Source organism: Hippichthys cyanospilos, chromosome 16 (assembly GCF_059441005.1).
Source record: "Hippichthys cyanospilos isolate Australia breed blue-spotted pipefish chromosome 16, RoL_Hcya_1.0, whole genome shotgun sequence".
Classification (NCBI taxonomy): domain Eukaryota; kingdom Metazoa; phylum Chordata; class Actinopteri; order Syngnathiformes; family Syngnathidae; genus Hippichthys; species Hippichthys cyanospilos.
The window spans coordinates 13,754,492-13,767,521 of NC_142384.1; the positions used below are offsets into that span (position 1 = coordinate 13,754,492).

The 13,030-nt window shown below is 38.5% G+C and overlaps 1 protein-coding gene across 1 annotated transcript; it reads left to right on the forward strand.

Annotated features, from left to right (window-relative positions):
• The first annotated feature begins 447 nt into the window (after positions 1–447).
• On the forward strand, positions 448–11,137 carry clcn7 (Cl-/H+ antiporter 7). Its single transcript, XM_088437987.1, has 25 exons — positions 448–689; positions 2,225–2,302; positions 2,936–3,001; positions 3,166–3,231; positions 3,316–3,448; positions 3,929–4,038; positions 4,114–4,194; positions 4,272–4,334; positions 4,430–4,513; positions 4,594–4,687; positions 5,083–5,147; positions 5,337–5,453; positions 5,542–5,596; positions 5,713–5,773; positions 6,300–6,441; positions 7,277–7,370; positions 7,448–7,620; positions 7,700–7,751; positions 7,835–7,962; positions 8,046–8,131; positions 8,218–8,353; positions 8,701–8,760; positions 8,843–9,019; positions 9,090–9,170; positions 10,054–11,137. Exons 1-25 carry the CDS (start codon positions 576–578, stop codon positions 10,138–10,140), a joined length of 2,403 nt encoding a protein of 800 aa, XP_088294113.1. The 5' UTR covers positions 448–575; the 3' UTR covers positions 10,141–11,137.
• The last annotated feature ends 1,893 nt before the right edge of the window (positions 11,138–13,030 follow it).

Below are 13,030 nucleotides of genomic sequence, written 5' to 3' on the forward strand. Positions count from 1 at the left end.
GTTAAAGTAAGAATATGGGAAACACAAGAAATTCTGCTGGACTTCTACTGTAAGAGCAGTAGAACACATGGGGATTAATTAACGAGGTCAGCTGAAAGAACACTGAAAACCCAGCAAATTAAAGGGGAATTTGCAATTTAATTTGCAAATTAAAAACAAATGAGCACTGATTAAAAAAGGACAAATTAGCAGGTTTTTGAGGATAATAAGGACAGAAATGGCCACAGAAAGAGATATATAATGTTGCGAGCTTGTGAATGAAAGTTTAATACAGTTGTTTGCATGATTTTTTTTATTTAACAGTTACTGGAATAATGTGTATTCCATGATAATTTTGATAACAACGCAAACATGTCGTAAAAGAGTACTCTATTACGCTTTTGCTTACGCCTTAAAAAAAACTACAAAACCCACCATCCTTTGCGAGTAACGGACATTTTTGGTCCGGCACGCGACCCTTACTAAAGCGTCACGAGTCATAAGAATGATGGTCATGGGGAACTAAGATCAAAATGGCTTGTTTATTGCAATTGATGAATTAACACCGCGACTGTCAGAGGTACCGGGGGGACACCATGGCTAACATCACGAAGAAAGTGTCGTGGTCGAGCCGAGCTGACGAGTCCGGTGCAACTGGCGAAGTGACTCCGCTGCTGAACGGCTCCGAGAAACGTCAACAAAACAGAGAGGTCCGTACAACACTGTTAGCATGCTAAGCTAACAGCTGATTAGGCTCTCAAACTCAAACGCATGTCTTATCAATGAACTTTTGTACAACACTCAGCGCGATACATTATTGGCGCGACGTGTTTGCAACGATATTGCGTTGTTGCAAACGTGCCCTCTTTATCTACCAAATGTTTATCATACGATTACGTGATGTTTTGCGAGATTTAATAAAAAGGCTATAAATGCTCAACAACTATTGTGATACCAGAAGAGTAATGTAATCAATACTTTTATTGCATTTTTGGTTTCTCTCGTTCATATTTAAAGTTGATAAAATGAGATGCTGTTAGGAGGTCGATAATAGTACTGTAGCCTACATGTATCAAAACTAAGATGCCTAAATTTGCCACTCAAATGGTTATTGTTGTTATTGTGGCACACTGAATTAGCAATCGCGTCTACCTAATGTTTTTGCGAAGTTGTTTTTTCTTTTCGTTTTAATATAAACGTGCATACTAAAAATCAATTTCATGATTGCATGGGTTTTCTCTTGGTACTTCCTCCCGCATGTTAAAAATATTCAATAAAGTGTTATTTACGTCAACTGAACTCTAAATTGTCCATAGACGTATTTGTCAATTTTTGTTAGGTAATCTGTATTTTGCAATTTGCTGGCGACCATTTCATGATGCACACCACCACTTGGCCAAAGTCAGCTGAGCGAGGTTTTAGCTCTTCCATGAAAAGTGAGAGCAAGTGATACGGGGGTGGATGATTGGATAATTTTTTTAACGTGCAGTTCATGCCACTATTGTGTGTCAAATTGTGTTTCCTGCAACCATGAAGTGCTATCTGCTCACCATCTGAGTCATATTTTAATCCATTTCTAAATTCCTACTATTTCCTTCCAAGAAATTAGATAGCCAACCTAATTATGTTACGTTACCAACGTGTTGAGTGCCTTTATTTGTCCATTTTACTGTCAGCATAAAATTGCACACAATCGCACGCAATCACAGGAACTGAGAACATTCCATTCATACATCTATCCATCCATCAATCCATCCATCGTCGCGTAACATTAAAATCAAATAATCATCAAATTTAATCACAAATAAGTGTTGACAATAACTCATAGTCAGTTTTCATTTGCTACATTTGTTGAAGTCAGCTGTTCCATTTACGTAATGCTGGAAAATGATGCGTATTTCCACCCTGACAATTCCTGTCACACTTTATCCTTATGAGAGGTGAAAAATGTGGAAGCACACTAAACTCTTTGTCTTTTCGTTGCATAGCGTTTTCCATTCTAATTCTTACTTCTGTCTATGGACTCTGACTAATTACTGCAGCTTAATCAATTGAATACTAATGCTTAAAAAATGATATAATTGAATCCTAAAATACAAATTCATGTACAGAACAAAAGTCATGAAGAAATGTGTGATGGTAATTTTTTTTCAATTTACATTACTTTTGTTGTGGGTTTCCATGACGTTTCTTTTCACAAACTTTTCTTAACATGCATTTTTTTGTTTTTGTCTGTGCTGTGTAGCCGTCAGTAGGAGGCACTGTATTTCAAATAGGCAGACTCAGCAATGTGGATTTAGAAGAAGAGATCACATCAGATGAGGTAAAGTCTTGCTTGACATATTTTTAAATGCATTCTCCCTAGCTCTTTTAGGGGTTTCAATTAATAATAAACATCTTTTTGGGTCATGTTGAAATCAATTAAATCTGGTTTGTTTTCCCTCCACCGATTCGTAAAAAGATATTTAATTCTCGTGTAAAATTAACATTTGTCCTAACCATTGCATTTTGCACAAATTTGTTGTAGATATTTTCAAATATTATGTTGCATATTCTTTAGAATATTGATGTGAACAGAACAGAGTATTGTGGACCAAAACATTTTTAATGCAGGCATATTTTGTGAATGAAATTGCTTACATTTGATCAAAGCATCAAATAATTTCCTCAACTAGCAGATACCTCATTTATTGAAATGCACTAAAGGTTGAAATTCATTTAAAATCTCTGCACACGAGAGCCTAATGCAGTAAGTTGCATCTAAGTGTCACATGACTGTTCCAAGGCATGACAAGTTGACAACATCGCTTAGTTTAGTAAGTCATGACCGTCGTTTCCCTCTGAGACTGAAGATAATACATTCATGTGATTTCTTGAGTAACTTAATGCTTCGGTCAGGCAGGAGCGGTGGACATTACAGCAATCTAATTGAGTGCTTGTTTCCCCCCCTTAACAGGATTCTCATCGGGGTCATCCCAAGGAAATCCCTCATAATGAGAAGCTGCTGTCTCTTAAATATGAGGTAAATTATTTATTCCTTTTTTTTATGTGATCACCCTTTGCTAATGTTAAAAGTTAAATTGCTCTCTGTCTAAATATTAAACTTGCCCATGATTTATTAGTAATCTATAATTAAAACATCTTCCTTATTGTTAAAACTTTATTTGCATGGCTTTGTGTGTTTAGAGTCTTGACTATGATAACCTTGAGAACCAGCTTTTTTTGGAGGAGGAGAGGCGTATGAGTTACCTGGTGAGTCGGTTGGGGTCGTTTCATCTGGCACACATTTACAATCAAATATGGAGAATGAGGTGTGGTTTGACTATTTTCTCTTAGGGCTTTCGCTGTTTAGAGATAAGTCGCTGGGTGATCTGCGGCCTGATTGGATTTTTGACAGGCCTGATTGCCTGTTTTATTGACATTGTGGTGGAGCAGCTGGCTGGAATCAAATATCAAGTTGTTAAAGAAAGTATCCTGATACCTCTTGAAAGATGGATTTCAATATACCTTTATACATATATGTTTTATGTTTTTTCTTTCAGGCTCTTATTAAATAATTTTTTCAAGTGTTTGATTGAGGCCGGGTATAAAAATGGCTGATTTTAAATCAATTAAGTGCTAAAATAATCCATTACCTGAGGTGGATATGCACTAAATTAAAAGATTGTTTCAAGGAATTACGTATTAATGTACGGTATATAATTCAGTACTAAGCTAATTGATTACTTTAGGCAATTAATTACTAAAGTGATCAATGTAATCAAGTAATTGGTCACTTTAATTATTAAGTACTTAGGTAATCAATTACTGGTACTTCAGTTTATTTAGGTACTAATGTAATTGGCAAGGTGTTTAAAACAACCATGTAAGTAAGAGTTTTTTTTTTTTTTTTTTTTAATGCCTTTATACTGACTTGAACACAGATTTCCTTGACCAATGACCTTCACAGATATAGATAGGTTTACAGAGGTGGGCGGACTGTCTCTCTCGCTCATCCTTTGGGCTATTCTAAACTCCGCCTTTGTCATGGTGGGAGCAATCATTGTTGCCTTTTTTGAGGTAAGTGAAATAGAGAAAAAAAATCTGAGAAGATCTAATACACATCTAATTGTTTTTTCCATCCACTCTATTAAGCCAATAGCAGCAGGAAGCGGTATTCCGCAAATAAAATGTTACCTGAATGGAGTCAAGATTCCAAGAGTTGTTCGACTCAAGGTATGCGCAGGTCCTTAGGAAAACTGATTCATAGAACATTAAGAACAAATAAAAAAAGAATGTTCATGTTTTGTCAGACTCTGGTGGTGAAAGTATGTGGTGTTATTTGCTCCGTCGTTGGTGGACTTGCTGTTGGGAAGGTAAGAAATATTTTAATATGTGTATTAGTATTTTATTTGTATTGTGTCAATCATATGGTGATGTATCGTCTCCTTGTTCATCCAACATCTTCTAGGAAGGTCCTATGATCCACTCTGGTGCAGTTGTAGCTGCAGGAGTCTCCCAGGGCAGGAGCACCTCCTTGAAAAGAGACTTTAAGGTCATTTGTTGGGCGTGGATATTTGCGTGCGTGTGGATGTAACAACATGCATGTTAAAATTATTTTGTGCTTGTTTGCAGATATTTGAATACTTCCGCAGAGACACAGAAAAACGAGATTTTGTTTCTGCCGGAGCTGCTGCTGGAGTCTCGGCTGCTTTTGGAGCACCAGTTGGTAAAATCATCACATTTACCCAAGTGAAGTTGGGCAATTTTAAATCGCCTCAAGTCCTTTAATAAGAACCAGTAGAGCCACAGTTCACCCAGATCAAGCGTGGTAGAGGGTTGAAAGGAAAAGGCGTGGGCCCGTTAAGAAATAACGATGACATTTGTGTAAATTGAGCAGCAGTTTTAAATACGCACAAGTGCTGCTGGCGCTGATATGAGAAGTGTGAGAACTGTGTTGTAATGACTCATCTGTAGTTCCTCTCTGAACTTAAAAATACTCCATTTTTAAACTGAAATGCTTCTCAGTCGCTCATTTGTATTGAGTGGAGACGGCTTACAGTATATCACAATCAAATTTACATGTATCACAATCACTGAGATTTGATTTTTCGGGGGCAACAGGTGGTGTGCTTTTCTCTCTTGAAGAAGGTGCTTCTTTCTGGAACCAGATGCTCACATGGAGGATAGTAAGTCACATAACATCAGGTTTTCCTTGTTCTAAAATTTAAGACAGCCACGTGTCCATGTCTGTGCTGAAGGCGTAATAATGTGTGCACCCTCATGAATTATTAGCGTCTTTTATGGAAGCATGTGCACCTACCGATAATTACTGTTTTTTTGATCAACTATGCGATGTATTTCCTTTTCCTCTGCAGTTTTTTGCATCCATGATATCTACCTTCACCCTGAACTTCTTCCTTAGTGTTTACCATAACAACCCAGGTGACCTTTCTAACCCTGGTCTCATCAACTTTGGACGATTTGAGAATGATGTAAGCGCCTGTATAAAACACAATAGTTTTTTTTTTAAGCATAATGTTAAATCTGTATAAATGACATTTAATTTTATTCTTTTCCCAGAGTGTGGCATATTACCTCTATGAAATTCCCCTGTTCATTGCCATGGGTGCTATAGGTATAATTATATGATTATCTGTGCATGTTTAGTTTCAGTGCGCTGTACAATAGAATTTAGTTTGAACCTTTTCATGTATGAGGTAACTATTTCAATGCGGCCATTTTCCCATGCAGGTGGAATTCTGGGAGCTTTGTTCAACTTTCTCAACTACTGGCTGACCATCTTCAGGATAAGGTAGGGGGCAAATCCCCGGTGAATGGTTTTGCATTAATAAACGTCAAGGGTCAGATGACGCATGTGTTATTGTTTTGTGTCTGGCAGCAACAATAAAATAAAAATGTGCCCGTGCAGGGTACTTTGGAATTTGTGTACACATTGCCTGGCATCATGTGACTGAAGTGTAAAAATAGTCAGTGCAAGAACAGGTCTGATCACTGTGGATGTGAGGGGACAGAGACATTTGTTTCATATTTGTTGTGTTTCTAGGGAGTCCATGTTTAACATGGAATTGATTGTGATTGGTTAATTCTGCACAGCCACATCCATAGTTATGAGGGTGTATGCAACTTGCCCTTATTATTTTTTATATGACTAATACCTGACCTTTGAACGCAGGTGTGTGAATTTATTGATATCCTCTGCACATCTGTGTCATGTCTTATTCCTATTCTGGCTTGAAAAGCATTTAATTATTTTGCTGGACGTGACGAACGAACATCATAATGTTAAGATGTAGAACTACAGCATGATTTTGTTTCAGGTACGTCCATCGGCCTTGTCTGCAAGTTATGGAGGCGATGTTGGTTGCCGCGGTGACAGCCACAGTGTCATTCACCATGATCTACTTCTCTAATGACTGTCAGCCTCTCGGCCCCGAACACACGGAGGAGTACCCTCTGCAGGTGAACGCACACACATAACTCAACATCCTATGCCAAAAATGTGCTTATACCACATAAAAGAAACTAGCAGATAAGGTTTTTTTTTCATTAAATTAGTGTAATACCAAGTTAAATCATACTAAAGTTATGTTATTTTCATCTTAAACAGTTAAATCATTGACTCTTAACTCATCTCTGTTTCGTGGATGGATGCCTTCACCTTTTATTGTTTTTTGATGATTAACCACTTTTTAATTCATTTTAAACTGTGCTTAGCAGAACAGTACTGTCCTTCTCCTCTGCGTCTCTCCTCATGAATTTCAGTCAACGAGATGAATTTGCAGGCTGAAACAGGATACTTTATATTGCTGAAAATAGCTTAAATCAGCTTAGTACTCCTTTCAATTTGTATCACGATATCAAGATCAAGATGATATCAGTATCAAGATGATTGATAGGCTCGCAAACTGTTTTCATTTCTACTTGTTTGTAATTCTCATTTCTTTTGAATTTTATCAGCATGTCAAGGAACATTTGAAGAAAAAAATGTTTTGCGCATACTTCAAGCAGTCAACTTCCCTTTTTTAGCCTTTGTGGTGTTTCGTGCCAGCCTTTAAGGAAGTAACCACGCACGACACTATATGTGTGTCCTTTAGGTTAAATTCTGATCTAATGTTCCATCCGCCCAAAATATGACTTCTATAAAGGGAAGCACTCAATTAACCAAAGAAGAGCTGCAATTAATGCCATTCAATGACAAGCAGCTAACTGTGTTTTAGGAGCAAATGAAGTTCAGATAGAGGAAAGCTGTATCTTCCTTTTGATTTTTTTTTGTATTTTCTGCTCGTGCCTGCAGCTGTTCTGTGCAGATGGGGAGTATAACTCCATGGCAACAGCCTTTTTCAACACTCCAGAGAGAAGTGTCCGTAGCCTTTTCCACAACCAGCCCGGTAAATAATTGTCCCTCAGACATATTACCAATGCACTGTATGTGAAGATTATTGAGTATTGTTATTTCTCTTTAAAGGATCCTACAACCCGTTGACACTGGGCTTGTTCACCCTCACATATTTCTTCCTGGCCTGTTGGACGTATGGCCTCACTGTGTCCGCTGGTGTCTTCATTCCATCTCTACTTATTGGAGCAGCCTGGGGAAGATTATGCGGGATTCTTCTGGCTGCCATCTCGGCCACTGGATCGGTATGTGTACATTAAGAAAGGGCTTCTTTTTCTGCAGTAAAAAGGTCATCTTCTTTATAACAGTAATTTGGTTCTTTAGATCTGGGCTGATCCCGGCAAATATGCCTTGATTGGCGCGGCAGCTCAGTTAGGTGAGTAAATTGAACTTGTTTCACTTGATTCAGTTTAATGTCCAAGCCAAAAGGATCTTAAGTAGTTTTGTTTGCATTTGCAGGCGGCATTGTGAGGATGACTCTCAGTTTGACTGTCATCATGGTGGAGGCGACCGGAAATGTCACATATGGCCTTCCCATCATGTTAGTCTTGATGACGGCCAAGATTGTTGGGGACTACTTTGTGGAGGTACGATTTGTCCTAGTATCAATTACCTAAGGAAAAAAAAAAAGTCTGCATGATATCCAAGTGGGTTTTCTTATTTTCGGCAGGGTCTGTATGACATCCACATTAAGCTGCAGAGCATTCCCTTCCTGCATTGGGAAGCTCCTGCCACTTCACACTGGCTAACAGCAAGGTTCAGTAACATCCTCTTGCTGCATTGGAGAAAAGTTCACTAATTCGAAATCATCTAATCTGACCTTTTTTGTCAATTTCTTTTAGAGAAGTGATGAGTTCTCCTGTCACATGTTTGAACAAAGTAGAGAAAGTGGGAACCATCGTTGACATCCTGAGCAACACCTCGACCAATCATAATGGTTTCCCCGTGGTGGTGGCTCAGGGTGAATCCAGTGAAGAGGTATGAGCGCTTCTGATCTGTTTGTAATTGTTCAATGTGTTCAGGCATTTTTTTCTCATTAAAAAAGTGCTAAGAAACACCAAGCACTCAACAATATTGCCCTATAGTTATGTACACTAAATAAATAAACTCCATTATAACGCTAATAATTAAAATGCAAACAATTCAAAGGTCAGATAGCCCCCTGAATTTGTTGTTTCCATTTCTGACGGTCCAACATAACAGCCACAAATGCGCCAGCTGCTTTTTCCTAGCTAATATTTACACTCGGCAAAAACGGAACTACAGTTACTTCTAATGCAAATATGCCTCGAAATGAATACCCTAACTTCTTGTCCTCCGTTCAGCCAGCCAAGCTCTGCGGGCTCATCCTTCGCTCACAGCTCATCGTTCTCCTCAAGCACAAGGTCAGTGGCAGGAGGCGGGGTCAAGGCCCATCCCACTTTCGCAGGCATCCGCCCGTCGCTAGTCCCGCCTGTGTGCCCGCAGGTGTTTGTGGAGCTGGCTCGGTCTCGGCTGGCCCAAAGGAAGCTCCAGCTGAAGGATTTCAGGGACGCCTACCCACGCTTCCCCCCTATCCAAAGCATCCACGTATCCCAAGACGAGCGCGAATGTATGATGGACCTCTCTGAGTTCATGAACCCAACGCCCTACACTGTTCCACAGGTAATGCACATATAGCACAGCGTGGCGTGTCTGTTTTTCATGTGTTTAGAAAGAGCCGGTTTGTTTGCAGGAAACATCGCTTCCTCGTGTGTTTAAGCTGGTCAGAGCGCTGGGCCTCAGGCACCTGGTTGTGGTGGATGATGAGAACAGGGTAAGCATGGAAGAAATGGCTCCACTTTCATGCACATACTGTGAGGTTATGTTTTCATGTGTTTGCATGATGATTTCATACTAGCATAGCTAATATTTATCCAGTTTGTTGAGGACTGATGTGGTTCAGATCATAATTAAACAGTCATTTCATGGGCTCTCATTAGAGTCCCTAAAGAGCTGGAGGCTATCTCAGCTGCCTTGGGCAAATCGTCAAAGCAAAGCGCTTTACTGCCACCTATGGGACCGGGATGTAACATTATCCTGTCAATTTTACGACAATTTCAAATTTACTGCTGAGCTTGGCTTTTCTTTTGTTTTCTTTGTATTTTTTTTCTTGTTTCTTTACATAGGAGAATACTTTTACAAGCATCTAAAGTTTTACACCAGCTACTATGCTAGGAGGGAGGAATTTACCGCCCTCTGGCATTATTCTTTGGCCTTGGAGGTTTGCACTCAACTGAATGCGCTGTCTTATTCTCACTTTTTTTTTTTTTTGCCTTGTTAAACTGTTTGTTTCAGTCTTTGTTTTTGGGGATAGAGTTTGGTGAGATGGCCAAAATATAAAATTTGATTTTCTTGAGTCATTCTGGGCAATTACAATTTTATTTGAATATGCCCAACACATTTAAGTTTGATAACAATAAATTCTGTGGAAAATATTCAGACAACTATGTGTGCTGATTTAAATCAGTTTTAATGGAAACGTATTCATGGCTTATGTAGAAAAAAAAAAACAGTTGCTTAAATTCCACAATAGTAGTTCACGTTTTTAATCAGCAAATACAAAAAAAAAAATCAAAGCACAAATTAATCCAATGAATTTGATTTATTAGGCAGCCCTATTTGTAATGCTGATGACCTTAACTCCTTGATTTCTGCAGGTGGTTGGACTAGTTACCAGGAAAGACTTGGCCAGATATCACCTTGGCAAACATGGACTGGAGGAACTTCAGCTGGCCCAGACATAGTGTATACACACAAACACACACGTGCAAGCAAAAAAACAGTGCCATAAAGCATTCTTGTAGCCCATCTATGAAAAGTGCCTAGCGTGATGGTCAAAACCGATTACCATGACAACCGAACATATCTGCAGGCATGGGCTTGGTCACCAAAAAGTCACGTGTGTCTTTTTTGACTAAAAATCATACAGTAACTTCCGATACCCACGTTTTGTTTGTTGTCGTCCGTCTCACCCTCACACTACCTTGTTTGCATCTTCTGTTTATCGTCAACATTTGTTTTCACCAATGACGGATGATTTCGTTTCGACAAAAGTCCTCAGCATCCCTCCACATCTTGACAGGTAGTACATCTGTAGTGGCGTGATGATGATGATGAAATTGTTGTTATGCAGACTAAGTAGAGTTGAATTATTTATACCGATGCTTTTGTGCACTACATTAATTTTAGATGTTTCAATTGGAGAGTAAAACGGTACTAAAACATAGTTGTTTATTTCATGTTTTTTTTTTCTTCTCCATGATGTTCTGTTGTATTGCACTGAAAGGATTATGTTATTTATTCCTTGTTTTAGTTTTAGCGGAACATGAATGAGAGAGACTGAAGGCTTGGCTTTCATTCAACCTGTCAAGTGTGTTTTAAAAGAAATGTGAAGCAACTGCTTTGCTCAAGATCAGGTATTCTTTGACACATTTTTATCACCAAAAGATGTTTCCACTGTGGTTACTACTGAAAAATATTGTAACACAGAAAGCTTGATATGAATGTAAGCATAGTTCATATGTCAAGAAATCCTTATCCATTGATACCGTGCAGAATACAGAAATTGAGATTTTTAATTTTTATCCCATTTCGTAAATATTGTCTCCATTGTCATAGTCTTCGGTGTTACCTTCTTTATTTTCATGCTTTCTTTTTCGTTTGTGTTGTACAGTTCTTGATGCTTTTATTTTATAACTGCTGGAGTAGATTTTGTGAAATAAAAGATGATATATTGTAAAAGATTTGTATCATGCACAATACTTTCTGAACAGACTGACTTTGCGTTTCAAATCAGGCTAATGTGGATGCATTTTCCCTCATGCTGTTTAGACATTATGATCGCAATGCTTTTTAAGTGGTGCTTGCAGATAACAGCGTTTCAACAGTCTCGTGGTTTGTGGGTGAGACTGTTCGACGACGTGATATTGAGTGCGCATTTGATTTATAATTTTAGGTATTAACATAATCATGGGACCATTTGCAAATCTCCGCTCACTTCCCGGAAGATCCATGTCGAGAAGCATTTAAGTGTGGGGAATTGTCATCCAACATGGTGCTAACAAGGCGTGGTAAGTACAAAGCAAATCGCATCACGTGTCACTAACTGAGGTCTCCACTAGATGTCGGCAAAGAGCCAAAAATATTAAACTGGTTGACCTCGTAGGGCAGTAGAATATAATCGCAGAGAAATCATTGTTTCATCAAGCAACACATCCATCAATGCAGCTTCTTCAGATTCCACCCAACTTTATACACATTGTATTCTGTAAATTCATTCTTCCTGGCCTCTTGCGTTTTGCAGTCTTTCGTATATGGTAGACTGTGGCTGTTTACTTATTATTTTCATGGCGGATTTTGCCCCACGATGGTACTTAAACAGTTTTGTCCCGTTTGACGGAGAAAATTGTGATAATGCACAGTTAAGCCCCAGGGCGCCTTACACTGACACACTCTTTATGATGCCATCCAGGCTGCCGGGTTCAGGCACACATTTTTATAGATGGGCCCCCCACCTGGGACTGCTGCCGCCTCTGATTTATATTTCCATAAAGCAATAGGAATATAATAGCTTTATGCGCTGCTTGCTTTCAGTGAGACAGGAGAGAGACTCACTGCTGCCACTGACAGGCCAATTGATAGAGTGAGGCTGGTCGATGACATTCATTTTTGTTGTTGACCAGTTTGCTTGAGCACATAGTAGTTTTAAGGCGACGTTTTCATCGGCTGCCTCTGTCTTCAGATTCAGAGCTAGGTTTATTTTGGCTCTCACTTCACAATGCTGTTGTATTTCTCACACTAACAAGCGTTTTTGTTGTCCGTGTTCTTTTACATGCTGCGCCTTCCTTGTTTTAGGTATGCTCTCAAACATCTCATCAGAGATTGAGCAAGCGATTGCTTTGGAGGACAAAAATGCTGCTATTGTTCTCACCTATTCAAGTAAATTCTTGTTTATGAAAGACAGCATACAGTGGAAAAACCCACAGAATTGCATGGTGTCTATAAGGACTTTGCAACTAACAACAGCCAATTAGGAGGCTGCATGGGCAAGTGAAGCACAACAAATAAATAAGAGCAACCAGCTAAAAGATCAAACTGGGATTATTTGGGATTATTTGATTATTTGGATTAATAGGTTTTCCAAGTTTTATGTTACAATCCACTTGCACTAATGCTAAGTGGTGCAGCGCTAGTCTCAGCTGCATCAAAGGTTCTTGAATTAAACTTTTTGTCTGAGGCTGACTATTTGAGTTAATAAAAGTTTGATTACGGATTAATTGTTAAAAATGATTTATAAAAATGAAAATAACATTCCTCTGGTCCCTTAATGCAGTGCTTGTGAATTATTTTTTGCAGGAAAAAAACACAATTTAAAACACCCTTCAGCAAATGTTTACTTTTTACAGGGGTTTATATAGGTTACAACTTATTCTGAATCTGAAAAAAAAGCTTAAATTGCATCAAAAAGCCTGAAATAATAAATATGTCCTTATTTGAACTAGAAACATTTTTGACCAACTGAACCATTTGATGCTGAAAAAAGTAAATAAATACATATTAACAAATGCATTACATACTTTTTAAAACTAATCAGCCAATCACTTATTCTTTTCTACCAAAAATGATAGGAAAATA

What these genes read in the sequence shown, in the direction of transcription:
- clcn7 (XM_088437987.1), top strand. Translation starts at nt 576, where the DNA reads ATGGCTAACATCACGAAGAAAGTGTCGTGGTCGAGCCGAGCTGACGAG. An exon ending in CAAGAGTTGTTCGACTCAAG is followed by an intron (nt 4,195 to 4,271) that starts GTATGCGCAGGT and finishes ATGTTTTGTCAG; the next exon opens with ACTCTGGTGGTGAAAGTATG. An exon ending in TCACACTGGCTAACAGCAAG is followed by an intron (nt 8,132 to 8,217) that starts GTTCAGTAACAT and finishes AATTTCTTTTAG; the next exon opens with AGAAGTGATGAGTTCTCCTG.